We start from the raw sequence: 25,545 nt of genomic DNA, 5'->3' as shown, positions 1-25,545 counted from the left end.
GCGAGACAATGGAGGCCAATAACAACACCCCAAGCACCGAAGGGTGGGAAGGGGGAATGTTTGTTTGGCGATTGATATGTAATCTCAAGTGTCAAAACATTGTCTTCACTTCAGTCGATGTTTATTCTGACAGTGACAGGTTTTAATTCATTTGTTTCCGCCCAAGTGAGTCTTAGTTGTCTTGTTTATATATATATTTTAGTGATAGTTAAATAGTTATAAGGTGAACAGTTTCTATTAAGTACAGTAGATTAAAAATATTTGTTTGCAATGGCGGGCGATTGTGATATCCAGTGGCCAAACTTAAGTGATATATTTCAACAAGTTGGAAGAAATGAAAAGGGTGGAATCTCGTTGAAATGTTTATTGTGTTTACCCAGAACCAAAATAGTTAAAGCATCAGTCACAAGTGTTTCGAATTTGAGAGCGCATATTAAGGTAAGTGGGGAAAAATATGATGGTCTTGTTTTTAACTTAAAGTGGCCTTATATATTTAAGTTATATAGGCCAATTTTTTAAAATGTGATTATAATTTTTATCTTTTTAGTAAAGTTATAATAATATTTTTTTCAATAGTGTTTCCTATGCTCTTTTAAACAATAGGCCCCTATCTCACCACGAATTGGGTCACTTTTAAAGCTAGTAGTAAACGATACTTTTATCACACTAAGAAAACTATTTCCAGATTTTAAAAAAATATGTGATATTTTCAATTTTGTAATCCATTCTTTTTTCTGAGCTAAACACAATATGGCTGTACAATTAATTTTAGTGTAACATTCAGCTAATTGAACATCAACAAACTGTGTTTAGAGCTAACCGGGAACTTTAGTTGTAACTTATGTTTGTGTATCGAAAGTAATGTCTATGTCAGGAAAGGTCAGATGATCACTATTTGTTTTTGGTGTATGGAAATTGACGGTTTTCAGAGATCTCAGCTGTATGAAAATGGGTTATTTTTGAAATGACAAGTTTTATGTATCACCTTTAATAATTTTATTAGCAAAAGTATTTATTAATCTTAAACTTAACTCTAAATCCTAGAAAACCGTACCGTCAAATAACATGTTGCAATTTGTGGAATTTTTAAAGATTTGTTTAAGTTGACTATAAAGTCAGATTTGATCAATTTTATGCTGCAATTGACCATATTTTGCTCCCATTTTAGGGTTTAAATAAGATCATTGTTATGAAAACATACTGTACTGTACTTAAACTTGTTGACTGTTGGTGTTAAATATTTAAATTGTTTTGTAGACGACACATCCTTCTAAGATTTTTTATTTCAATGAAAAAGTAGAAAAAAAGGGGCGCAAACGAAAAAACAACTCTACTGATATTACCGAGCCTGTGCTAAAATCAAAATGTGCAAAACAGACACTTTTGGGAGACAACATTCCAAAGACAACTGAAGATCAAAATAAAGCTGTGCTCAGGTTTATTGTTGGCACTGGTTGCCCACTTTCGATTGTTGAGCACGAAGATTTTTTAAATCTCATACAAACATGTGGTGGAAAAAATCCTCCTAATAGGAAGAATCTTATGGATATGTTGGATAAATCATTCATCCAAATGAAAAATGAATTGCTGAGCTCCTTAAGTGAAGTTTCGACAGTTTGTGCTACTACCGACTGCTGGTCAGTCTTTAGAAGGTAAATGTTACTACAGTTGACCCTATATAAGACGAATTTCAAGGGATACGGGAAAAATTCGTACTATAGAGGTATTCTTAATAAAGAGGGTCGTTTTATCGTGGTTTAATGCTGCTGTTATTCTTCTTATAGAGGTTTCTCCTCGCTCCAAGGTTTCTCCAAACAATTACTGAGGAAGGAGGAGGGATGGGTGAGGGTTTCATGTTGAGACAAGCTTCTGTTTGTTTTGAAAACTACGTACTAGGGAGGTTAAGATTATGATAAATTCTTCTTATAGAGGTCACGTTTGTCTTGTAGAGGTTTTTTCCTAAGAATATTCTTTGTATGGAGGTTAATCAGTACTAGCCCATGTCACAAACAAATTCATCTTATGGAGGTTTTTAACTTAATTACTACGTTGTATAGAGGTGTTTTTAGCATTGACCTATATGAAAGTGTCAGGGGGATTAAAAAAAATTTGTCTTATCGAGGAACTCGTTTTATTGAGGTTCGTACAAACGAGGTTCAACTGTATTATTACTCTATCTGGTTTTATTACTTACTCTTACTCTCAGGGCCATGCATATCTAAGAAGATATTTGGCCGCACCAACAAAGCCTCTCCATCTTGCTCTATCCTCTGCATCCTCCTCAGTTGCTCCTAGTTGCTCCATGTCTTTCTTTACTTGGCTCCACCATTTTTGTTTTGGCCTTCCTCTCGGTCGTCTTCCTTTGGGATTTCTTAGTAAAACTAATTTTAACTTATTTTGCTCCTCTCTTCGTAAAACATGTCCAGCCCATCTAACTCTTCTACACTTAAATTCACACACCACATCTGGATCTCTGTAGAGTTCTCTCAGTTCTCTGTTGTGTCTCTTCCTCTATTCACCACCCTCATAAATGGGTCCATAGATTTTTCTTAAAATCTTATTTTCGAATGTGATTAACTTCTTTTCTTCTTTTTTATTTGGTTTCCATGTTTCAGGTCCGTATAATAATACTGGGCTGATTATTGTCTTATAAATTCTAACTTTGGTGTTTTTTGACAGTAACTTGGAGGACATCAGTCTGTTGCAAGCGTAGAAACATCTGTTTGCCAGATTTAGTCTATTTTGAATTTCTATTTCTTCTTTGTTTTCCCTGGATAAGATAACCCCTAAGTACTTAAAATATTCTACTTTTTCAAATTTATGGTCATCTACCTGCAGTGGGTCTTGGGCTATACCTTGATTTCTTGAAAATTGCATATATTTGGTTTTCCCATAATTTACTTTTAGTCCTAATTGTCCTGTATTGTCCATAAATACTTTTGTTAGTTGGCGTAGGTCCTCTAAAGTTTCTGCAAAAATGACGACATTGTCTGCAAAAGCTAATATGTTAATTCTGGAGCCAATTGAAATTCCCTTATCTATTGTTGCCACTTCTTGTAGAGCTTCTTCCATTGCTAGGTTGAAGAGGATTGGGGAGAGCCCATCCCCTTGCCTTACCCCTGCATTTACTGTAAAGGGCTCCGAGACTCTCCCATTTACTTTTACTGAACATGTGGAATTTGCTACAGTTGTTCTAGCAAGGTTTATAAGTTTGGTCTTCTATTTATGCTATCATACGCTTTTTGGAAATCAATAAATATTGCAAAAAACTCCCTATTAAACTCCCAATACTTCGATATGACTTCTTTAAGGATAAATATTTGATTCATTGTGGACCTGCCTTTCATGAAACCAGCCTGATGATCTAGGATTAGTTCATTTGTATATTCTTCGATCCGATTTAATACTATCTTTGTATCTTTGATAAAACATTGTACGGTATGCTAAGGAGTGATATGCCTCTAAAATTACTACATTCTTCTTTCTCTCCTTTCTTGTGAATGGGGACTACTATTGCTTCCCTCCATTCTTCTGGAATTTCTTCTCTCTCCCAGATTATTTTAATCAGTTCCCAAAGCTTTCCTATTACTACTCCCCCTCCCTTCTTCAGTATTTCTGCTGTTATCCCATCTCTGCTCGGGGCTTTATTGCTCTTTAGAGCTTTGACTGCTGCTTCGACTTCTTCTCTGGTTGGTGCCTCAACCTTTGGTTGAACGTGATAGTATATGTCATCGTTATCTTCTTCTGGTGCAAAGTCCACACCATCTACATTTAGTAAGTCGCAGAAATATTCTCTCCATCTTTCTATAACCTGTTGGGTTTCTGTAACAACAATGCCTTCTTTTTTTCACTCCATAAGGGTTTGGAGTGTGACCTTTTTTGAAAAACCTTACGTTTTTGTAAAAATCTCGTGCATTATTTGCTGTGCACTCTTCTTCTGCTTTTTCAATCAGACTATTTATGTACCTTCTTTTCTTCTGTCTCAATATTCTGTTAGTTTCTCTACTTATTTCATTGTGTTGTTGTTTATCTTCTGTGGACTGGCTGCACAACCATGCCCTTTTCTTCTCCTTTCGCTCTATTACCTTTGTTTCACATTCCTCATCAAACCAGGGTTTTTTGTAGGTTCTTTTCTTTTTCCCACACACTTCTTTCGCTGTTTTTATTATGCTTTCCTTAAACACACTCCAGTTTTTATTTACATCCTCTTCTACTAGGAGGTTGGAATCTGTTTTCAAGTTTCAGCTTGAATTCTCTTGTTACCTGTTTGTCTTCTAACTTTTCTGTGTCAATATGTAAATTATATATTTCTTCCTTTCTTTTATGTATTGCGATTCTTTGGGCTACCTTGACTAACATTAAAAAGTGGTCTGTTCCGCATTCTGCTCCCCTTATACTTTTTATATCTGTTATGCTGCTTTTGTGACGTTGGTCTACTAGGACATGGTCTATTTGATTTCTAGTGGTTCCATTAGGGGATGTCCATGTGTACTTATGTATATCTTTCCTAGGGAACATAGTACTCACTATTTTGAAATTGTTGGCAAGGGCAAAACTTGCAAGTCTAGACTGGTTTTATTAATGTTTTATAAAATATTTATAGTTGGCTGGCCGGTGCTACAACTGATTTATGATTTATGTGGGATGTTAACTCCTCTAAATTCTACAGTTATTTTGTCTCTTAACCTTCGCACTTAAATGGATAGTCGTTGAACTGATATAGGGGATTGGGTTTCGTGAAACAACAAAACAAACTGTGATTTCTCTTGTAAACTCACCATTTCTGATTTGTTATTATATTAAATCATAACTGTATTATTGTCAATCAGCTGTGATTAGGTGTTACAAATTGCATTAAACAAAACTTGATTAAATTCCCTTCAAAACAAGGCATACAAGTTAAGTGTGGCTCTAATGGTTTTCGTACAGCAAAGCTATTAAATCAGACCAAGACTTTGTAGACACCCGGTATATCCCAGTACAACACATCTTTTGTTTGAAGAACAGTTTTTTTGTCTTTGTTTGCTTTTGTTAATGTTATTTTCAATAAATAATTCTGAATGACTCCAGAGAAACTCTGCTGAAGGCAGCAAACATGTTTGTAAATAAATATTGGTTTACTAAAGGTAGCTTTGGTATTTTTGTTAATGATGATAAAAAGGCGTCCCTCATTGAAATATTGGAAATTGTCTTCGTCAAATATGAAAAGGCAAATAACGGTGTGTTGAGATAATCTTAGTTCTTGCTCAAAACCGCTAAATTAACACCTCGACCCTGTTATTATTTCTTCCTTTTGTAAGGGCTAGACAAAATTAGTGTAAATTAAAGTCATCCCATTGATCAAACTTAACCCTAGATTTGTTTCTGATCAACATAAAAAACTACTATTAGCCTAGTGTAAGTTTATCTCGTGGTAATCCTCCTAAAAGTGCGATTGACTTGACATATTCTATAAAAAAACAGCCCAATCAACGCCTGATTACTAACTATTTTGCGACGTGTTTGGGTTCCATTACCCAGTTAGATAGTATTTATTATTCATTTGTACTTTGGTAATTTAAATTTTACATTGATTACATGTGTTTAATGTTTATAGATCATATATTGGAATGACTATCCATTGGCTGGATCCTTCAACGTTAGAGCGGAGATCTATGGGAATAGGATGTAGAAGAATACTTGGCCAACATACATATGATGTAATTGCTGATGCTATTGAATCAATCCTGGACGATTTTGAGATAAAAAACAAATGTTCAATGATGATCACCGACAACGGATCAAACTTTCTAAGAGCATTTCGGTACGTTCAGAGTTGCTACTATTTTGGATGAGTGTTGTTTTTAGTTATATTATGAATATTTTAAGTAAATTTATATATTAAGACCCTTATATTCATTCTAATTTTTTTTTTATTATTTGGTAATATTCAATTATAATTATATTCCTTTGTTTGAAGTTCATTGTTGGTGATGGTGAGTTAATGTTGTTCAAAGGTTTATTGCGGACAAACCAACAACACCAGCAGTCTTATTGTTAGTTGTAATGTGTTAGTTAAGTTTTTTCACCTGAGGACGGGATCAGATTCCAGATCCTGAAACGTTGTGTATTGTTTTTACTTTCTCCCCCTATACCATAGTATATGGAGAAAGTATTGTTTTCGTCAAAATTTTCAAGTTTGAGTTTTGAGTGGATAGGATTCAAAAAAGTGGTTTTCGAAGTGATGTGTGTGTGTGTGTGTGTGTGTCTGGATGTGTACAGAGCTAGAGACTACACCTGTGGTCCGATTTCGATGACATTTGGTATGTAGGTTCTAATACATGGTATCTCCAGGCGTTCTTTTCATTTTTTTGAAATTTTGGTTTTTAATGGGGATTTTCCCATAAAAACCCATACAAAACTGGAAAAATTGAATTTTCTCAAAAATGGCCCGAACGATTTTGATAAAAATTCAGTATATTGTAGCCCTTTATATTCTGAACAAAATGGTATAAATCCCATTTCTGTAAAAATTACGGTTCAAAAGTTATTGTAAATTATGTTATTTTTACATAAAGACCCCATAAATAACGGAAAAATCAGATTTTTCCCCAAAATTGGCCCGAACGATTTTGATAAAAATTTAGTATGTTATAGTCCTTTAAATTCTGAACAAAATTGTACAAATCCCATTTCCGTATACTCTCACTGCTTACACATGATAAAGGTTGTTGACAAACTTATGGGAGAAAGTATGTGTCAGAATGCTGATACCGTTTATTTACAATCGTGATGGAAAATGTCCGCAATAAACTTTTGAACAACATAATTATATTGTTGTTGCTTGTCACTCTTCAAATGATATATTTAGATGACATAACGTATAGTTCTTTGTACTTTTCGTACTTAAATACTTTGAATTTTCCTTCGTTTTGCAACATTTTCGAATAAAAGTCACAGGAAAAAAGAATGGCATAGCTTACTACAAATGTTGATGTTGAACTTGTTATGGATATGTTCGATAAATCATTCATCCAAATGAAAAATGAATTGCTGAGCAATTTAAGTGAAATTTCAACAGTTTGCGCTAATGCCGACTGCTGGTCAGTCTTTAGAAGGTAAATGTTACTATTATTAACAACTGGATACTTTTTTTCAGGCTTTTTGGGGGCTCGGGACCCGATTCAGACTTATGTTGTGAAGACACCGAAGAAATTGATGGGGGTGACATTGTGCCAGACCCTGACATTATAGCTATAGCACCGATATTGGAGGACTCTGATGATTATGGACGTCTTCCTCCGCACCATCCCTGTGCTGCCCACACCCTGAACTTGCTAGCAACAACTGATGCTGAGGCTGCGAAATGTGACCCTGCTTATAGGAAAATTATGCGACTGGCGTTTGCTAAATGCCATGCCATCTTCAATAAACAAAACAAGTCTCCATTGGCTGCAGACATCATAAAAAAGCACCTAGGCAGGCACTTTCTTGTACCTGGTGCAAATAGGTATGGTATTACTCCAATAATTTATTTTTGATTAACAATTCTGAAATTTCTTTTCGTAGACTAGTAATGAAATAAATTTCATATAAGCACCGGTTACAAGGTTGTCAACAACAATTCTATTCGGATTAAATGACAGTGCCGGATTTAGGGTACAGTAGAACCTCTTTAATCCGAACCCCTGTAATCCGAACGTCCACTAATCCGCACCCCTCATTGCTGTACTCTATACACAGTACAGCAGTTTTTTATTGTATACTGTATTTAATTTACAGTACTGTTTATTCACCATGTTTACTACTGTATTAAATAAACACTGTATTTTACTTTATAAAACATTTTTTCACTTTTCCCAAATTAATGTTGATCAATTTTAGCCATGTTTTAGCTATTGTTATGTAAAAACAATATGTTCTGGAATCCGAACTCTTCAATAGTCTGAACTACCCCTGGTCCCAATTAGTTCGGATTAAAGAGGTTCTACTGTACTTGCGGCCCTAGGCCAAATTACTAGAGCGGCCCTCCCTCTGTGATGGAAATTCCTTGCGATCGCAGAGGTAATCGTGAATATCTCCTATGCATCAAGGGGACATCATCATCGACACCCGTGATCGTGGATGAAATCGTGGACATCACTCCTAAACCAAGTCAAAGCCATCATAGGTATTCATGACCACGCAAAAATCTTTAACATCCCCCGCGGGCTGCAATAAAGGGACATCATCCTCAAAACTCGCGACCGCGGCGAAATCATGATCATATCACGTGAGCTTTGACCTTGAGGACACCATTACCGCCACCCGCAACAGCAGAAAAATCGTGAACATCTCCCGCGGGCCGCAATGACGGGGACATCATCATCGACACTCGTGACAGCGGCTAATTCTTTAACGTCTCCTGCGGGCATCGATTATGAGGATACATAACCGTCACCCGCGGCCACGGCTAAATCATGAACATCTGCCGCGAGCCGCAATCACGGGGAAATCATTATCGATACTTGCGACCGCGGCGAAATCGTGAACATCTCCCGCGGGCCGCAATCACGGGGACATCATCATCGACACTCGCGACAGCGGCTAATTCTTCAACGTCTCCCGCGGGCTGCGATCATGAGGAAACATTGCCGTCATCCGCGGCCGCAGCTAAATCGTGATTGTCTCCCGCGGGCCGCAATCACGGGGACTTCATCACCGGCACCTACGGCCGTGGCAAAATCGTGAACATCTCCCTCGGACGCAGAGACATCATAAATGGTCACCTGTAATCGCGGCAAACTGACGATTTAAAATATTTTTTTATAAAAAAAAAGTGTTTTTCTCAATCCTCTGCGGCCCCCTTTTGCTTGCAGCCCCCTTTTGCTTGCGGCCATAGGCAGTGGTAAATCCGGCACTGTTAAAGGAATTACCAACATTTTGGAACAACCGCTTTAATCAGGTGTCTAGTTTCGAGTTGCATTCCAAAGCCCATAAATGGTACTGTGTTTTTTCAGGTGGAACTCCCAGTTTGACGCTATTGAGCTTCTTGTAAAATCAGAAGATAAGCTGGACAGTCTATGCAAGGACTTGGATCTGCCTATGTTTAAAAGGCCTCAAGAAATTGAGTTTCTTGCTGAATACTGTAAGGTTAGTATTCGTCAACAAGTGTAAAAAAATTAAACTAATTACTATACTAGTGTACAAATTTTCAATCACATTTCAATCTTTACATGGTCTATTGGTCTTATATAATAGGAATTAATTCACAAACAAGCATAAACAAAATAAAATTGTGTTTATTAAAAATGTTTACTTTATGAATTATTAAGAGTGATAACTCACAGGTTCAAAATTCTATTTTTTATTTGTATAATTTTATGTTTCTCTAGGTGATGGAGCCAATCGCTCAAGCTTTGGACATTCTTCAGGGTGAGAAAGAAATGTACATGGGCTTTCTTCTTCCAACGCTCACAGTTGTGAAATCTGTTTTAACTTCCCTGCCAGAACTCCAGTGGTGTGAACCGTTGAAACATGCTCTTCTCAAAGGATTTGATAAACGGTAAATGCTTGTTTTAATATTGCTGGTACCAATTGTGTTTATCCAATTTTATTAAATAAATACAATAATAACATGTTATTATGACATGATTTTAAGTAAAATGTGATCAAGTTTTATAATAACTTGCTACAGAAACCAACTGTCACTCTCTTATGATGTTTAACTTATTTTTGTTATGTTTTTCTCTTTTGTACCAAATTGTGATAAATAATGTATTATGAATATGTATTAATTTTTTTATAATTATTTTTTTCAGGTTCTCAAAGTATTTTGAAAACAAGGAGTTCGAAATAGCCGCCTGCCTAATTCCTAGGTTTAAGCTGATCTGGGTGCCACATCTCGCAGAAAGGCAGACCATCCGCAACACCCTGTCTGACGAGTTCCTGAAGGCTGTGAGAAAAGAGCCCTCCACTAGAACCACAACAGCAGGAAGCAAGGCTCCTCCAGAGTCAAAGAACACTAAAATAGACAAGTTTTTTTCGGTGATCGACGTACCCAAAGAGTCCAACGGCAACACTGACTGTTCCCAGATGGAGAGGGCTAAGGCGGAATCTGAGTTGGCACACTATCTCAATGACTCAGTAGACGTGAAAGAAATGTCAGAACTCTGCAAGAACCTCTTCATAAAATTCAATACAGCGGTTCCATCATCAGCGCACTGCGAACGCCTGTTCAGTGCGGCAAGCCTAGTCATCACTAATAGACGAGGAAGCGACACCAATTTTGAAAAACAAGTTCTTTTAAAGTTTAATAGGCATTTAAAGTAAATTAGTAATGAATGTAAAATGTAATGCAAATGTGACAATGTTTAATTAATATTTAATTAAAACACAATTAGTAACCAAGATGTGTCATTATTTCATTACATATGAAATCCTTTAAAACAACTGTCCAACAAACAGCTATATCATACAAAATTCAAAAACTAACTTTATTTTCTCTCAGCTAGTTTTTCAACTAACTAATAAAATAACTTCTATCAGTTACTTTTTAAACTAACTAACTAGTAACTTCTTTCAGTTACTTTTTACGGGACTAACTTATAACTTCTAACTAGTTAGAAATTTTGACTAACTTTCCCAACTATAATAAATACAACCTCCGGAATTGTAGCACTGGTTGCACGTCCCCAGTTCGGACTCTATCCACTGAAAAAATCTGTTTGTCATAATTCGATATTAAACAATAAACAATAGTTGCTTTTGCTTTATTTATCAAAACAGTATATCCTAACACAAAATTTCCCAATTTCTCTCTAGCCCATGATAGAGCTTAAAAATCCAAATAATTTAGTATATCTAAGTGTTTTTGTACAATTATTGGTTACGAAAATTGAAAAAAAATTTAAATTTAAAATTCTCATATTATTCTTATAGAGAATATTGTAAAAAGTTGTAGTTTGCTTGTTTATGGATATATTTTTATCAAATTAGGAGATTTTGTTTTATTTCATACTAAGCAATTTAAACATATATAAAGTGTGCAATATTTTAGTCTCTGGGAAAACTGTTGAGGTCCAAATGTCTGTAAAGATAAAGCAAAATCATTCTATACCATAACATAAATTATCACAGTAGGCCTAGGCCTTTGAATCAGAAACCTAGGTGGGCACTGACCAATGAATCGAGAAAAATCTTGTAAGTTATTATCTTAAAACTAAAAAAGTGTAATAAACAGCCTTTTTTTCAAAGCAGTTCAAACACGATTAAGGCTTCTATTTTTGGTATTGGGCTGCATTTTGGTATGGCCTGGGTATAGGTTATCGAGAGTACTACAAATATTAATTTGATAGAAAAAGGTAGGTAAAAAAGAAGTGCAGCATGCCAGTTGATTCTTGATTTTTTAGTTAACTCGTTTATAAGGCCTGTTCTAGACATTTTTCTAGTTTAATTATTAAATTATTTTATTGCTGAAACTTTTTAATGGCCTACTTAATATGTAGTGTAAATTTTATTCTATTCGTTAAGTTAAAACGTTATACAGTGATTTAAAGGTTAAAAACACATAGACAGATGTTAAATGTTTCTAGGCGGCCGAGCTTCACAACTTGGAGGGTTTGTCAGTTTACGACCAAGCGACCCTTGAAGCTGGAATATTGCAGCAAGTGGACGAAGCTTTGGATACAGACACCCCAGGCAGACCAGTAGATATTGCAGAAAGGTGACAAAATTAATTTATTACTCGGCCTAATAATTACAAATCTGTAAAGATTAAGTGACATAATTACTTTTTGATGATAGTCGTGCTGGCTTGAAAATTCAGTAATCCAACATAGACTGAGTTCTAGGGATTAAGCCTAAGTGACCCTAAAGATGGTTTATACACAATGGGAATGGCGAGGATTAGATGACAATGAAAAACTAACCTAGGTCTGCCGCAGTGCACTGTAAAGATTGGTGTTCCGGCCAATACCAAAGAAGGCCTTCTGTATTTTTTCAACTATTTAAAAATTATCATGATTTTGTTGTATTAAATTTTATTTGTATTTTAACAGATTAATTGTTTCATTGATCTAGTTAGACACTGTAAAGTATTAAAGAGAGCTGAAGTGAAAATAAAATAAATACCCTAATTACATGAACAAATCCATGTTTTTTAGAAATGAAACGTCAGTGCTGCTTGAGCCTTCAGATAAAGAGACGGAGATGGAACGAAAGATACGACTTGGTGAGATGACACCCTTCGGAACAACCCTAGACTCAGCTTCGAGTGGAGCAAAGATGTGAGGATTACAACATTAATTACTAATTTTATACTATAGTAATAAACGCTTTAACCCTAGCAGTGGCCAACAATCGTAATACGATCGTTCGCCGTGATGCCTAGAAAGGCATCACGGCAAAGGCATAACATCGTAATGCAATGGTATGGGCCGAAATTTTAACTGTAAAAACCACTTAAAATCAACTCAGATGTGAACAATACATATACCTACCATTCGAATGATCACATTCTGAACTTTCATGTTATTACATACCTAATAAACAAACCCTGTAGCAGGTATATAACAATGTCACGGCGATTAGAAATCAAATTAATTTTGTCACGGCACGACTTTTGCAGCTGACATTTTGTGAACTGTCAAAACACAACTTGTTTGGCATTACCCTGCTTTGGTAATTTTTGTCTTAGGATGTTGCGGGTGGTACCACTCATATTATAGTATAGCTTAGTTACCAAGATGTGTCATTATTTAATTACATACAAAATACTTAAACAACTGCCCAACAAACAGCTAATTTTTTTTTTAATTGTAAGAAATATTTTGTTTTGAGGGGTCATTACATTACATTTAATTTGCTTTAACTTAACAAGTGTTTAGAACTTATATTCTGATGGTTCTATGTTGTCCAGGACTAAGATATTTTATTTTATTTTTAATTTTAATGTATAAGTTATATTATTGTTTACTAGAAAAGTTGTTTTATGTAAGTGTATACATTTTTTAAGAGTGACGTGAGCGAGTGCCATGGACTCTTCCTCACACACAGACGTGTAGTCTTGTGAGGAATATTTTTCCTTTTATAAAATATGTCACCTTTTATTTATTGTTCATTATTGGAAATAAAGAATCTTGAATCTTGAATCTAAATTCTAAGAAAACTAACATTATTTTCTATCAGTTAGCTTTTCAACTAACCAAACCGAGTTTCTACGCCCAGCCGTTCTCTCAAAATAGCTGTGACAAAGAAAAACAGTTTCAAATTAATATATAGATAACTTCTATCAGTTACTTATTAAACTAACTAACTAATAACTTCTATCAGTTACTTTTTACGGAACTAACTCATAACTTCTAACTAGTTAGAATTGTTTACTAACTTTCCCAACTATGCTGAATTGTGTGAAATAGTGTTTATAAAAGGTTGTATTTTTCTTTAGCATCATGCCACGAAAATATCAGTGTGATATAAACCGCTTGTTGAAGAAAGACTTGAGATCTTCCGGGTTTGATATCGAACCTTTTAGTGAGGACGAAGAGGCGGTTGATGATGTTCTACCTTGTTCCACCCCTCCTCGTTCTGATAATCCACCACCGCCACTGAGGGACAATCTACGGACTAACAGGCACGAACTGTATGAGGCAATATCTAAAATGGTGGAATGTGAAAGTGACGTGGAAGAATTGTGTGACTTTTCCTGCAGTGATGAGGAGTATGAGCCCGACTCAGACGAACTCGACACCACCGATGGAGAGGACGATCTAGGGCCGTACGGTGTAGCTGAGATCCCCGATTCGCCTCCCTCTCCGCAATGTGACGACCCTATGCCTGAACAGCCTAGGCCTAGGCCCCCTAAGAAAAAGTCCACCAAACGGCTGTACATGACGGATGAGACGCTCCTTCAAGAGATAGGCACAGGCCCGCCACCCAAGGTCCCCAGGGTAGCCGCCAGTCCAGTTGAAGCCCCTGATCTCGAACCAGCAGCTGATCCAGTTCCGCAGGGAGGACCGCCGCTGCAAGAGCTGCCGTTAGAAGCGCCGTGGGTCAGGATCTATCCGCCTGAGCCGCCAGTGGACGTGATTTCCAAATTTAAAGTTGATAATCCTGGGCCAAATTGTGAAATATCTGTAAACCCTTTGCAGTACTTCTTCCTATTTTTCACTGGGGCTATGTGGGACATGTTTGTCAATGAGACAAACCTGTATGCCCGCAGGAAACTCAAACATCTACGAAAAACTGGATTGTCCCCGCAATCCCGTTTTCGCAGATGGGTGGACGTCACGGTGGACGAAATGAAGAAGTACATCGCTGTTTTGTTGTCAATGGGAATAACCCGTCGGAAGAATCTCACCGACTATTGGAGTAACGATCGTACACTTCATATTCCGTTTTTCTGCCAAACCATGACTCTTAGAAGATTTCAGCTGATAACATCCATGCTTCATTTGTCATCTCGCGTCTCTCCACCCCAGGGTCATAAAGGATATGATCCATGGGTGAAGATTCGTGATTTCCTTCAAATGATGAATGGTAGTTTTAAAACTTATTTCATCCCAAATCAGAACGTATGTATTGATGAAAGTATCGTGGGTATGAAAAACCGAAAAACTTTCATAGAATACATGCCAAACAAACACCACTCACGGTTTGGCATTAAAAAGTTTGAGTTGTGTGATTCCAAGACGGGTTACGTCCTTCAGTCAGTGTTGTACTCTGGTAAATACTTTTTGTCTTCTGGTTCTGATCCCTTCACTCAGAAAGTTGTTGCGTACCTGATGGGGAAAGTTGGTTTACTGGACAAAGGTTATCATTTGTTCACTGATAACTTCTACACAAAGATCGCCTTAGCCCGCTGGTTGAGCCAGAGAAACACCTTTTTGACAGGAACGGTCAACAAGCGGTCTAAGGATCTTTCAAAAGTCGCCTTGGATACAGTGCTACAAGTTGGTGAGACTTTGTATTTTAGGAGGAGGTTTGATGCTTCGGCGTCAGTCCTTCTTGTGAAGTACAAAGAGCGTGAAACCAGGAAACCGGTTCACCTAATATCAAACTGTATGCATGCCCAAGACGTCAAAGTTATCAGTCGAGGAGCTAAAGGCGTCTCAGTAAAACCAGCGACGGTCAAGGTGTACAAGGAATTTATGGGTGGAGCCGATTCGAAAGACAAAAGTGATTATCACATGTCCTGCACTCGAACGTCATCTAAGTACTGGAGGAAGATCGTTTACAATTTCATTGATATGGCTCTGCTGAACGCATATATTTTGTATGCGGCTCAGCATGACAATCCTATGCCCAGGTCAAAATTTAATATCAGTGTTATTGATCAACTGTCAACCTCCGGTGTGCCTCTCCCCCGTCCGCCCGCTGTCGGTCCAGGTGGAGACAACCCTGCACAGCACAACCACAACCACAACATCGTTCCGCTGCCTAACCATGGAAGGCGAATATGTATTGTGTGCAAGAGTCAAGGACAAAACAACACACAACGGGGGTCATTATACTGCACCATATGCCAGAATGGGGTTCACGGCGTCTGCCGGTTCCAGATGTACAAGAGCATTCCTTGCGTCTTGAAACGTCGTCGCGGGGGGAGGAACTAGAGACAACGACACGGGGGACATCGAGGGAAGGGTGACGACACAGGGACGTTTAGGGGAGGGGTGAGTAATTACATTTATTTTTATTACTTTTAAAATTGTAATATAAGATGTATTTCATTATTGAGTAGGCCTGATATAATATAAAATAATAATTTTGTATTTTTCCTACATGGTTACCGGACCAACAATCGCACGTTATCTCTTATTTACGCCTTGTGTATGCATCTTGTGTCTCATTTCAGTTGTATGTCTTTGCTCGTTTACTACCTGTCCTTTTTCTTGTAATGCTAGCTTCTTTCTTTTTTTTTGGTTTAGAGTCTGATTTTTACTCACTATTGTATGCACTATTTATTAATATTGTCACTATATCATTGTTATTGTGTATGCATCTTTTTTCTCATTTCAGTACCTTTTGCATGTTACCTGTAAATCCTCTTGCATGTCTTCTTGTAATGCTAGCTTCTTTTTCTTCAGAGTCTACTTGCTACTTATCTTTATTTTTTGTACACTATTTAGTAGTATTATTATTCGTATGCATCTTTTGTTCACTTATTGTATTTGGTATTAATTATCGCTTGTTATCTCCCAAATGTAATGGTATTTATTGTACCATGGCTTTTGCCGTAAATAAACGAATTGAATTGAATTGAAAAAAAAAATAATATGCCACTACACTGTGTATATGAATATTTATATATTTTATTGTTTATAAATACCAGCAGTTAGTAATATATAGATATAATATGGCATTATTTATGTTTATAAAAATGACATAGCTCACAATGAAAAATAATGCTTTTTACAAATTTGCCAAGTTTGCGACCATTTTTTTTTCTACATAACACATAAAAAAAGATATACCCTATTATTATACATTTTTATAAAGGTAATTGAATACTCTACAACATGTTTATATTGGTTTGGGGGAAACAATTTGGTGAAAAAGTTATATACTAAATACTGTGCACTGTATTTTGTTGAAATACGCAAACAATTCAAAACGTTCTCAAATTGAAATTAATTTTTTACCATCAAACTTATGGCTTTTTTTTATTCCTTACTTCATTAGCTTTACAAATATGTACATATCATCATTAGTTTACATATATTACTTAATGTTTTACAACACAAACTAATACTGTACAGTTTACACTATTTTGCGGTTTTCCGCTTATTATATTACTGTATCATGTTGTTTGAGTTTGAAGTCAAAAAATGTGGTAGGCCTACAAAAGTTGTATAGTAAATACTGTGATTTTTTTCATTTAATCGCTAGTAAAATATAAAAACATTATTTTATATTCACACATTTATAGGACAAATATTATTTAAAAAAAAACTGTATGACTTTTTTTATCTCTTACTTCATTAGCTTTACAAGCATTTTCTTTTCATTTTTCTTTTTTACAACAAAAACTAACACTGAACGGTTTTCAATTTTTCGGTTCTCCGTTTGTTATTATATTTTGCCCAAAAAAACTGATAAAAAAAATTTTCCTAACATATTTTATATTTCTATGTAAAGAATTAGATTTGCCTACAAAATGTATATAATGAATTTCCCATAAAAATCTGTAGACAAATTTTTACCCAAGCTGCTTTTGAAATTTAAATAATTTTTTTCACTTTACCGAAGAAAAAAAACACTTTCTAAATCATTATTATATTACTATTTCTAGATTCTCTTGTTCTTTCCGAACACAATGAATAAAATGTTGGCTAGGTTTACTTCTACGGTTGAATTTTTTTACGAATTTTCATAAAAAGGTCTGCAAAATCGCCAAAATAAGTTGGCTATTCCACACTTCTAACATTGGCCACTGCTAGAGTTAAGTTAGAGTTGTGTTCTAGTAAGTAATTATTTACTTGGATGGATATAGTACACAAATTAGGATGTGAACAAATTTACTAAGCTTGAAAACAAAAATGACTTCTATAGCTTAGTCACACTTATGTCAGACATTTATAAGGTGATATCAGTCAAACTGACAAGGGTTGTGCAAACTATTGTGTTAAATACAAGGATTTGTTGGGATGAAAATGTTAAATCTTTATGATTTTTTGACAAAAATGTATCTAACTCAAACATTTCTAGCTGCTTGCTTATTAACAGTAACCAACTCGATCAGCCAGAGGAATATTAAGAATCCACCAGTGACTTGATTTCTTAACCACTTCACTAAGAGAGGATCAGAATTTGTCAAATTATTTTAAACTGAACATGAGTGATAAGTGAGAATAGAATGAAGTGCTATGACATGCGAAACTTTGCAGCTGACTAAATCACCTCTCTTTAGTCAGGACTTATTAATCAAAAGCCTAATGATCAACCCCTCCAAGTGAGATTCCAATTACCAAAACTATACAGTGTGTCAATATTAAGTCTTAAAACAAATCTGTATTTTTAAAACCAAAATAGATATAGATCCATTTTGGAATACCTGCCATTTTGGCTAGGGGTGGTGAGATATTCACTTCGGATTTGCGTCATTGTGTTTCTTTTCACAAACCCTCCAAAATGAGGGGTCACTCAATAGGGGTTGCTTTTTGAAAAAAATAAGTCATCCACTACCCCCAACCCTGTTAGGGGGTTAAAAAATATTTTTGATGTAAAAAATTACGGAATCTTTGTTAACAATTATTGCCACAAACAGAATATTTCTTATCTAGTTCGGTTTTAAAAATACAGATTTGTTTCAAGACTTAATTTTCACTCCGTATAACTGTCTTGTGATGGCAAAACTTTAAATTTTGAAAGTAGACCTAAATATTTTTATTCTCCAGTTTATGTAATCTTTATTATGGTTTTTTTAGAAAACCTATTGATGGTCTAAGCGAGATCGAGAAGTACTTAAAAAGACAGTTGGAACTGCAAGGTACACGAAAAGGTAAAGCGACCAAGAAGCAGCAAATTGGCAAGAAACCTGTGAAAGCCATAGAAAAAAATATAAATCACAAACAAAAGAATAAAGTGCAAGTTAGTAAGGGGAAAAAGAGGAAAAGGGAGCATTTAGGTACTGAAACAGAAGATTCGGTGCCTTGGACTGAAAAACCAGGACTTGTGGCCGGAGAGCAATCTTACGTAAATCCTGATGACGCCTCTGGCAGTGAATACGTTCCTACGGAATCAGAATATGAACCTTCCTCAGGAGGTAAGATTTTTAAAATTATGTTTGTTCAAATTTTTTATAACCTGATTGGCTTATTTCACCTTAGTTGTTATCTAGCCATTGAATTAAGTGGATAGTACAGCTACACCAGGTCCGATTTGAGCGACCTTGTTCTAAGACCTCTTATTATAAACATAACTTGTGGGTCTGTTAGTGAAAAATCTACTTTACAAATAGTGGCGATTTATTATTTTACTGCTTATCACTACTCTTCTGGAAGAGTGTTGAGTTCAATTACATGCTCGTAAATTGTTCAATAATGTTGATTTAAGAACTGGTGAAATCAAAATCCTCTAGTATGAACGTTGAAAGTGAATAGTAATCAACTAATTAAAATAAGCAAATTTAAATTCTGAACAAACCTTAGATATTTCTTTATTTTGGTTCGATATGCATAATTATATTTTAACGTATCACCAAACTTGATTCACCCTAGTTAAATTTAGTTAGCAGTACATCTGAGGAAATTACTAGTACCATAGCCTCGTTTAATATAAGGCCGCGGCGGGACAAAAGTGGCAAACAGCTGTTCCGGCAACGAAACAACTGTTGTAGGCTAATAATAATTCAGCATCTGCGCAATGTTTATGTTTACACGTTTGTTATTACTGTTATTGTGGCAAGAGGCCGGCAAGTGCGACATTCCCACACACCAACGCCGCGACCTTGCATAAGAGTAGGCTATGGTACTACTTTATGAATTGCCATATTTTGAGGATTACTGCAATAGGCTAACCAAGGGCAATATAATAAGGGATTCAAACATTATGTTCAAACCTTAACCGTATATCATCACAGATATGGTAGTCTGTGGTTTAAAAACTGAAATACTGTTATAGTTTAAGTCTCAAAGCAAGCCTGTGTAGACTGCAGTGTTAGATGTAAAGGCAGCTGGTTTTTATCCAGCAATATCTGAAACAATACTGCAATATCAAGAAAGACTACTTCTCACTTAGCTTCTGTGTTAGCGTTAGGCCTATGCAGTGATGCAAACTAATTATTCCATTCCAAAATCTACACTTTCAACATATACATAATTTTAATGTTATTCTTCCTGTAGATGAAACAAGAATAAACAAAAATGTAAAAGAGGAAAGGCCTACAAATTTTAGAAAGAGGAAGAGAAAAGAAGTGAGGCCATACAAGCTGCCCGAGGATTGGTGTAGTGACGACTCGGACTGGGAGTATTCGGACGAAGAGGGAAACGTAAAAACCAACAAACGCTGTAAGTAGTTGAAGCTTTCCTGCGGAATCCAAACAATAAAATATGTTAAAAATCAGAAAAAACAAATGGGACCATTTATAATAATCTAGCCGACCCGTGCGAAGCATTTGCACAAAATCCTTCTCAAATCCCACTTATTTCACACAACATACAGTCAATTCTGCGTAGTTGATAAGGGCTAATACATTTGTTCAAATCACATTACGATTGTTATAGTGTTTGTTTTTATCTTTACTTATTAAGTTTGGTTCAGGTGTATTAGTAATAAAATTGTTTTATGAACGTTCTCAATTGAAAACACATTTTACATGTTCTCAATGTAGGCAATATTTTGTACCTAATTGTATTTACTTATACCATAATTTGTTCTAAGGTCACTTATTTAAACTATGATAGTTGCCCAACCTCGGATGCAAACTTTTTTTACCTGGTTTTTAAGAATATGTAGTAACAATTTTTTTTCTTTATTTTGATTGAATTTCCGCAGCTAAGAAAGAGCTGGATGATGGAGATGTGGATATGTATAATCGACGAATCAGACAATGGGAGAGGGAGAAACAGAAAAGAGGAGATGAAGAAGAAGAAAAGTTCGAGGAGTTTGATGGAGGATATAAACTGCCATCGGAAATCTGGGAGAAACTGTACAAGTAAGAATAATAAAATTGTAGTTTAAATTTGTTGCTATTGTGTTATTTTTTGTCTTAGCAAAGAGAGTTCTTCAATTAATACAGTTACCAGAGTGAAAATTTTGAAACGTACGTTTTAATGTCCATGGCCTTTAATTTCATAGATACTGTAACTTATTTGTAGTATATTTTTATATGTTTTAATATTGTTTGGGACAGGGGCAACATGTTAAAAACATTTATTTGGTTTTAAATAGGTTCTAGGGTTTTTTTTGTATTTTTAAAAGTCTCAAAATTCACGACCGCCCTGTGTTCCTAGGGTACACTTTTCAACTTTCACGCAACTTTTAGACTGTTTATTCATGCTGAGATATATAATGTCATATTTTTATGTCATAAAGTTATAAAATTTATGAAAAAAGAGCATATAATAAGTCTGTCCCTTGTCCCTTGATTTGACGTCCCGACCATAATAGCAAAATATGGAAAACGACAGTGGTAAGCCTGGCGGCGATAGCGTCAGTTGTTTTTAGAGACTGGTTTGCGATGTGCCTTAGTTTTGCTGTGCCGGTGGTTCTATAGTAAAAAAAGGACCTACAAGATTAGGCCTACCTTTAATATTTTAGGCAAGTTTGTGCTTTTTGTAATTTTGGTCTGCTTACGACAGTACGTCATTTAAAGAAGTAGACATGGTGTAAATTTTTTATGGGTGCAGGGTTGAGGTGTAGGGCTGTCACCAGATCAGAGCAAAATTATACGTGATTTCACAACCAAGGTATAACGACCATCAAAGGTTTTTTCACGACCAAAATAGTCTTATTGATTATACCGTGTTATATTCGTGAAAATAAATTTAAATATCATTGTAATTTGCACAGCTTAGTTTAATTGCAACACGCATGTTTTTTATAACAGTACAATTGAAGGATGTAAAAAAGTTTTTAGATTTTGAACTATGTTTACATTGACAGGTATTTTTATTATCTTATATAAGGTATCGCTTACATTATATACGGTATAAAACTATTCTGTTTTAAAAATAAATTATGATTTAAGTGTTGTCGAATATTATAAGAATAAGTAGTGGTATGAAAACCTAAATAAACAATATAGTGAATTTATTTTTTCTACGTTGTATCTGAAACACTAATAATAATGGTTATTGAGAAATAAGCAGAAACATTCCTTAATTACAAGTTTTTGCAGCCAATTTGTTTTAAATAATAGTAGGCCTATATCCAGTTTTAGAAGTGCAATTGTATCATGCAATAGGGAAGCAGTCTGCCTCTCAGCCCAGCAGACAATGAACATGGTAGCGATGAGCTGCGCAGCGCCGTGTGAAATTCTATCGTTCTGTCCTTCTCCCTCCTCCCCACCCTTGCCTGCGTTATCAGTTGCAGCATTGCTCACCTCCTTCTTCTGAAAGTGTCGAGCGAATTCCTCGTCCGTTGTGGTTCAGAATGCCGGGACCTCGTTTTGGGCATACACTTGCTATTTTCACCTAAGTAATACCCCCGCCGCAGCAAACCTGCAGACTTAGCGAATTTCCATCTGCCTGATTAGATTTAAACTAAATTGTCTCCTTAAAAATATCACATTTATTCCCTATTTAAACAGAATTAGTTTAATGAGTACTTAGGTTTGCTGCAACAGGGAGGGTAAAAAAGTTTTTTTTTTTATGTAAAATATTAAAAGGTACTGTGGTTTAGTAAGAAATTAATGTATTTTCCAAATTTGATCAAAATATGTTCATAAACAAGCAAACTACAACAGTTGACTTATTCTCCATAAGAATAACATGGGAATTTTAAAATTACAATTTTTTTGAATTTTTTCCGTAACAATTAGGCGCAAAATAACGCTTCAATATACTAAATTATTTGTTTTTTTAAGCTCTACAAAATGGTTTAAAATAATATTGTGAAATTTTGTGTTTTTAGGGTCAAAAATGGGAAAAACCTATTTTTACCCCATAAAACCCCCCATAAACCCCCGTTCCCATAGTCCGATCATGCTGGTTCGCGAACTCATTCAAGTTTATCCTGCCTTACACCTTCAAACCAAATTTTATCAAAATCGGACAAAAATTACTCAAGTTATCGTGCGGATGGACACATATATAGATATATAAAAATTTTAACGAATGGTGTTTTTGGCCTCTGGGGACATCAAAATGAAAAAGTAAATCGGTCCCGGGCTTAGGTCTTACCATGAGACCTACGGTAATAGCTACTTCCCTATAGGGAAATTCGCTAAAAACCCCTGAAATTTTTGTCGGCGTGCCGGGGATTGAACCCTTGACCTCTTGAACTGAAGTCCAACACGCTAACCGTTAGTCTAGCAACACACCCCAACGGGTGTTGTTAGGCTTTTATAATTTTTAAATTTTTACCGTAAACAAAACGTTTTTTAATATATATTTTCAGTTCTTTATTACAGTAGTTATTTGTGTAACTAGTGGGGGAAGTGGAATTTTGCTGCACACAAAAGAAATGTTTACGCATGAGCCGTAGGTGAGTGTGGAAAGTTTCTCGAGTGCAGCAAAGCCAGTTTGCACTCGCGTTACACATTATATTTTTCCTACAGTTACTATAAAGCATATAAATAATTAGTCTTTCAAACACTGTACAGCATGTTTTTAGGGTAGATTAAATCCAAACATTTATCGAAATGGAAAAAGCTACACCAGCTATTCGTAGTTGTAATATTTTTAAGTTTTGCCAACTTATTTTCAAGCGCACACATATTACCTGCCCAATAAAAGCACGCTCTTTTGTGATGTTTGGTTGGATACTGGTATGTGGCAAAACAAAAAAAACAAAAACTGTACGGCAAAAGTAAAAAGTGTGCGGCAAAAGTAAGTAGATGCATCAGTTAGCAACTTAATGTTGTCAGGTCACTGTAGGAAAAAGATATTTATTTAACAAAAATATTTAGATATCTTTAGTTTATTATGTTTATTTTAGGATGGATGAAGAGGAAGAGGCTGAATTTAGGAATAGGTTGATGATGAATGAAGAGGGTTTGATCAGATCCGCTCAGAGGGAAAAAGAGCGGAGCATTGAGAAAGCGCGGATTAGAAAAGAAAAAAAAGAAATAGAACTAGAAAGAAAAATTAAAGAAATCGAAAATAAAAAGAAAAAGATTGAAGCAGAAAGAGAAAAACTTGAAGAAGAGTTACGAAAACTAAAAGAAGAAAGAGAATTATTTGGAAAACAGAAAACAACATCTCCAGCCACGAATGATAATCCATGTATTGTACATACTGCAAAGAACAAAACAAGTCAAAAAGATGGTGTTAAAGAATTAGCAAAAAAACCCAAGAAAAATAAAAAACGAACAGCATTAAACTTGAAACAAAAAGAAGAAGAAGAACGAAGGAAAAATCGTGAAAGAGCAAAAGCGTGCCGAGAGCGAATAAAAAATAATCCTGAACTATATTTACAACGGCGATTACAAGAGAGAGATAGGAGTAGGAGGCGAAGACAGGAGGGCAAAATAAAAAAAATATCTGAAATGACGAAGAAAGAAAGGGAAGCTCAACGAGAGGTGTGGAGGAAAAAAAAGAAAAAACAAAGAGGAATATTGAATGAGGAAAAATTTGTTGTATTTCAATGACAATAACACACCTCTGCAGTCGTCTAAACCGGGACTACTGAACGATGCTGTAGTCAACCCTAAGTCAAATGAAGGGAGAGGTAAAAAAAATACTACTACATAATAAAAAGACCTATAGAAATAAAAGAAACAAAAGGATTGTTAGAATGGAGAGATTAAGGAGTGCAGTACAAACATTTGACAAAGATGATAACAACTCTATCCAAACCCCTGGTAAAAGACAGACTATTACAAGAAAGAATGTTAAGAAACAAAAGAGGTTCCTCTTTGGCTGTAATGTAAGTTATGTTATAATGTATAATGTAAGCTCCATGCCAAGTTTGTCAAGGAGATTAGTTACTCACATTTTAGAAAACTGAAACCATTTTGGATCATGGCCCCCAAGGAAAGCGCCAGGGACACTTTCAAATGTGTAAATACACAAACTTCGAGCTCATGTTAAAGCTGTTGTTTAGACAAGATATTGAACTTAAACTCCACAGAAAAGGCTCTCTCAAGCATTAATTGTAAGTTCATGAAAATGTATGTACGGTGAATGCAAGAAATGCAAAACAAACAAAAAATCGGCAAAGAATACATCAATTTGGAAAATTTCTAACATGACATTTCATACTTGGTATAGGAGAGACAAAAAATTGAAAAGCGTCAACAGAAAGGATTGAAAATTAATAATGAGGGAACAGAAAACAAAAACAAAGTTAAAGGGAAAACAAGTATAATCGTCTTAAAAGAAAAAGTACGAACCTCAGAACTTGAACTGTTAGACAAGTTAAATTTTGCATTCATGTGTACAACCGCTTCCACCAAAGAAAGTTTTTTAAAGACTGCAAGACAATTTTAATGGCAAATGAAGCTATTGTAATAATAGACTGGAGTGAGAATATGCGTGAAGGTATGGCAAAAAAATACAAAGCATGCATTTTGGCGGTTCCTAGCAGCATATTTCCTTACATACTGGAGTCCTGTACACTTCTGAAGGGGAAGAAAAACTTGGAAGATTTTCATTCTGTATAATTTCCAATAACCCATACCACGGGCCATCAGCAATCTGGGCTAACTTGTCACCAGTCCTGGAATTTGTAAAAGAAAAATATCTTCAGTTGTTACTCTACATTTTTTTCTCCGATGAACTGACAACACAAAATAGGAACAAGGAAAACTTTGATCTAATATCGAAGAGAGCTTCTGAGTCACAACTTCTGGAAACAGTTGTGGAACTTCAGCGAGGCTGAACATGGCAAAGGGCCTGCAGACACCATAGGAGGAATCGTAAAAGAACAAGATTCTGTTTTTTAAACAAAACGATATTATCATTGTTGAAACTTTTCAACAATCTG

At 35.5% G+C, this 25,545-nt stretch overlaps 2 protein-coding genes across 2 annotated transcripts in view; both read left to right on the top strand.

Moving 5' to 3' along the window:
* Nucleotides 1–25,545, top strand: part of LOC129005397 (DNA excision repair protein ERCC-6-like) — a 48,195-nt gene that overhangs the window by 6,217 nt on the left and 16,433 nt on the right. The window contains exons 3-7 of the mRNA XM_054434268.1: nucleotides 11,553–11,683; nucleotides 12,123–12,245; nucleotides 18,384–18,721; nucleotides 19,800–19,964; nucleotides 20,452–20,611. Coding sequence (XP_054290243.1) covers nucleotides 11,553–11,683; nucleotides 12,123–12,245; nucleotides 18,384–18,721; nucleotides 19,800–19,964; nucleotides 20,452–20,611 — 917 coding nt within the window. The remainder of the gene's footprint in view (nucleotides 1–11,552; nucleotides 11,684–12,122; nucleotides 12,246–18,383; nucleotides 18,722–19,799; nucleotides 19,965–20,451; nucleotides 20,612–25,545) is intronic.
* LOC129005396 (uncharacterized) lies at nucleotides 377–10,357 on the top strand. The gene is made up of 6 exons (XM_054434266.1): nucleotides 377–438; nucleotides 5,597–5,803; nucleotides 7,139–7,489; nucleotides 8,979–9,111; nucleotides 9,354–9,523; nucleotides 9,780–10,357. Exons 2-6 carry the CDS (start codon nucleotides 5,610–5,612, stop codon nucleotides 10,288–10,290), a joined length of 1,359 nt encoding a protein of 452 aa, XP_054290241.1. The 5' UTR covers nucleotides 377–438; nucleotides 5,597–5,609; the 3' UTR covers nucleotides 10,291–10,357.

This window comes from Macrosteles quadrilineatus, unplaced genomic scaffold (genome assembly GCF_028750875.1).
Source record: "Macrosteles quadrilineatus isolate MER2022 unplaced genomic scaffold, UCM_ALF_1.0 Scaffold_21__1_contigs__length_2333173, whole genome shotgun sequence".
NCBI classification, from domain to species: domain Eukaryota; kingdom Metazoa; phylum Arthropoda; class Insecta; order Hemiptera; family Cicadellidae; genus Macrosteles; species Macrosteles quadrilineatus.
The sequence above is the reverse complement of the archived record's forward strand: the minus strand, read 5'-3'. Positions and strand labels throughout refer to the sequence as shown.

Coding starts and splice junctions, on each gene's coding strand:
- LOC129005396 (XM_054434266.1), top strand. CDS start 5,610: ATGACTATCCATTGGCTGGATCCTTCAACGTTAGAGCGGAGATCTATG. Junction 5,804..7,138: donor AACTTTCTAAGAGCATTTCG/GTACGTTCAGAG, acceptor ACTTTTTTTCAG/GCTTTTTGGGGGCTCGGGAC. Junction 7,490..8,978: donor CTTGTACCTGGTGCAAATAG/GTATGGTATTAC, acceptor GTGTTTTTTCAG/GTGGAACTCCCAGTTTGACG.